General features: G+C 51.0%; 1 protein-coding gene across 4 annotated transcripts in view; it reads right to left on the bottom strand.

Moving 5' to 3' along the window:
- MAPK14 (mitogen-activated protein kinase 14) overlaps window positions 1-2,547 on the bottom strand; it is an 85,389-nt gene extending 82,842 nt beyond the window's left edge. For 3 of the 4 annotated variants that reach the window (XM_011945360.1, XM_011945361.1, XM_011945359.1), the window contains exon 1: window positions 1,916-2,547. In XM_011945360.1, the coding sequence (XP_011800750.1) occupies window positions 1,916-2,031 (116 nt within the window). In that variant the 5' untranslated portion in view covers window positions 2,032-2,547. The remainder of the gene's footprint in view (window positions 1-1,915) is intronic. The other variant, XM_011945362.1, reaches the window with a different exon arrangement.
- Window positions 2,548-3,431: the final 884 nt, after the last annotated feature.

A 3,431-nucleotide genomic window follows, 5' to 3' on the forward strand; every position in this document is an offset into this window, starting at 1 on the left:
GATCTCCTGTTCCAGTGCAGAGCTAGTCACCAACAGTACCGAACTTTTGCAAGCAATTCAATCGGAGTTCACCCAAACCCTCTATAGTTGAGTTATTCTGCTGTATCACTCCATTAAAATTTAAATAGCATTGAAAACAAAAACGTGATACTACAGAAATGAATGTGTCAATTCAAGAATGAAAAAATGGAAGTATATTAATGAGCTATAAAATATTAAAACAATGATCCAAATACATCTTTGAAAATTAGCAAATCAACTAGATATACACAATTTATGTATATACTGAATGTATATACATATATTAACATGTATATATCGAATGTAAAATGCTGCAAATCAACTACACACACACACTCTCTGAATGTTAAATCCTGCAAATTCCTTTAAAATGTAAACTGCCATGCTGTAAAAATGGGAGAAAGATGTCACTCACGGTGCCATCTGCAACATAACTTAAGCAGCTTGAACTAGAAAATGCAATATGATCTGTTGCTGGACACAATTGCACAATCTCAATTACCCAGAAGATTCTACCAAACAGGAAATTCATGATGTGACTTTGGGAAACACAGAAATCATATTTAAAGATTAACACATCCAAAAGCCTGGAATTTGTTCCAAAACAAAAAACGATTTTACAGGCCCTTTTCAAATGACGCATACAATACGAATTACTAAAACACAGAAAAAGCTAACAGTTACATCTGATATTTAGTTTCAGATCCGTAGCTTTTAAATTATAGAAAATCTAAAATACAGGGTATAAAACCTTCCAGGTTAGAGAGCAGTTAGTGAAATATTTCAGGTCTGGAAATTACATGGTATCGACTTAATTTAAAACACACTCACGGTGTAAATTAAAGCCAAAAAGTATCTCTTCCCTTCCTTTTCTATGTGGTTCCATATCCTTACGAAAACCATCGTGTACCTCAGGCCATAAATGCAGATAACTAGATAAATCCCTGCAAACTCTCAAAGGGACTTTTAAAACACAGTATTCGCAGGAATTATCTCAAAAAATATTTACAATACCTCCTAGCACTGCTAATAATTTTTTGATCTTGAGGGCGCCTTACAGATCTGAATCTTTCTTGCTCCAAATGAAAAAACTGTTTTGTCGAACAATACTTAAATGAGCAGTGGTATGTGACTAATCAGTGAGACTGCCAGTTTCTCAAGCTGCAGTGTTCTTGCAGGCACTACCACCGCCGCCCCTCCACAGAAAGGAAATACGCTTTCAACCGAATCGGAAACACACCACTCAAGCTGGCACAGTGCTCACCGAGATAAAGTCGGTATTTTAAGCTCTATGGATCGCTGCTAATTCAAGTGCGAATTCAAAAAGAACACTTCTCAAGATGGGATTTTGACAGAGGTTTGGGGAAAAAAAAAAAAGGCCCGGAGAGAGCTCCCTTCCTGGTCAGTTTTGTTCAGATGACCGCAGTCTTCAGGTTGGGCTCTGCCCTTGTGCTTCTCCCGGCAGCTCCCCGAGCTTGTCTGCTCAGAGGACAGGGTCCGGCGCCACAGCGTGGGCGCATCGCGGGAGAGGGTCCTTCTGCTCCAGGTCGGCAGGGAGACCCCCAAGGAAGCAGCCCTTCCCCTGGTGCCTGCCGCCGAGCAGCAACCTTCCGAGAGGCGAAGGCGCAGGGTGCTAGCCAGAACCGAGCTCCAGCACCACCACCTACCTCTCGCAGCGGACTTGAGCGCTGCACACGGTGGACCGCAATACCCGCGTGAGTGCAGGGCGAGGGGTGCAGGAGGTGCAGAACAGGCAGAGCTCGAAGGGGCAGCAATGCCCTCCCCCGAGGAAAATTCCTGCCACTTGACGCAACGCAGAGCAGTGGTGCAGGCCTGGCTCTCGGGCGCGAGGGGCCACCCTGCCCACAGCGGCCCCAGGCCCGGCGACACTCACCACACAGAGCCATAGGCGCCGGAGCCCACTGGAGACAGGTTCTGGTAACGCTCGGGCACCTCCCAGATTGTCTTGTTCAGCTCCTGCCGGTAGAACGTGGGCCTCTCCTGAGACATTTTCCAGCGGCAGTCGCCGGGCAAGAAGGTGGCCCTATGGGGCCCCCACCTGCACCCGCACCCTCTCCCCGGCCCTTGCTGCCCGCCCAGCCGGGCGGGGACCTTGCGCTAGTCGCCCGCGCAGGTGCGGCTGCCGCGACCCCGCAGACTCCCGCGCGCGCGGCTGCTGTCAGCCGCCGCGGCTGGATGCGCCCCTGAGACTGGGGCAAGCCCCGCTAAGGGCAGGGACGCGCTCCGGCGCTCAAGGCTGCGCCCGCCGCGATCTCCCTGCACCTTAGTCCCTACAAGGCCGACTCCGAGCTGCGTCGCAGTACTCCCGCTCCAGCTGCTGCGCCCGCTGAGGCTCCAGTGGTCGCGCTTCCACAGCCAGCAAACAGGAGCCTCCCGCAGTACTCTCGCGAGAACAGCTCCCGGGACTCTCCGAGAGCCGAGATTTTACCCAATATGGAACCTCTTCGCGGGCGGGGCTTCGTGAGAGGAGAGGATGGGAGGAGCACTTCTCGCGAGAAGAGAGCAACAACTGGAGACCAAAGGCAGAAACTCCCAGGGACTGTCTCCTTAAGGGCGCGAAGGCGGACCAGGGAAGGAAGAGATAAGCGGACAGCATACGCCGCGCGCGCCCCACCGTGGCCGGCGGCTCAAATACCTAGCTCTGTGGTGGAAAACGACAGTGACAAATAGCGTGTCGGGGAGAGTCAAAAGATCTTTAACTGCGAGTAGTTACCAGCAGCGGAGCACCTGCTCAGCTGAACCCCCAAATTCCAAAAAACACTTGCATGAAAAAGAGACAGGTGGCCGGGCGCGGTGGCTCACGCCTGTAATCCCAGCACTTTGGGAGGCCGAGGCGGGCGGATCACCTGAGGTCGGGAGTTCGAGACCAGCCTGACCAAAATGGAGAAACCCCGTCTCTACTAAAAATGCAAAATTAGCCGGGCGTGGTGGCGCGCACCTGGAGTCCCAGCTACTCAGGAGGCAGAGGCAAGAGAATCGCTTGAACCAGGGAGGCGGAGGTTGTGGTGAGACGAGATCGCGCCATTGCACTCCAGCCTGGGCAACAGGAGCGAAACTCCGTCTCAAATTTAAAAAAAAAAAAAAAAAAAAAAAAAGCGAGAGACAGGTTCTGACCAGAAGGCTGTTGCATTCCCATCTGCTCAAGGACATATGGGTTACTCTACATGTGGGTTACTCTTCGAGATGCTGACGAAATATGTCCCAAAGGCAAATGTTAACCCTACATCAAAGCTGAGGCTTTCCAGGGGCTGGGCGCGGTGGCTCACGCCTGTTATCCCAGCACTTTGGGAGGTCGAGGCGGTCGGATCACGAGGTCAAGAGATAGAGACCATCCTGGCCAACATGGTGAAACCCCGTCTCTACTAAAAAATACAAAAATTAGCTGGGCA

The sequence above is a fragment of the Colobus angolensis genome, unplaced genomic scaffold, assembly GCF_000951035.1.
Source record: "Colobus angolensis palliatus isolate OR3802 unplaced genomic scaffold, Cang.pa_1.0 Scaffold24, whole genome shotgun sequence".
Taxonomy (NCBI): domain Eukaryota; kingdom Metazoa; phylum Chordata; class Mammalia; order Primates; family Cercopithecidae; genus Colobus; species Colobus angolensis.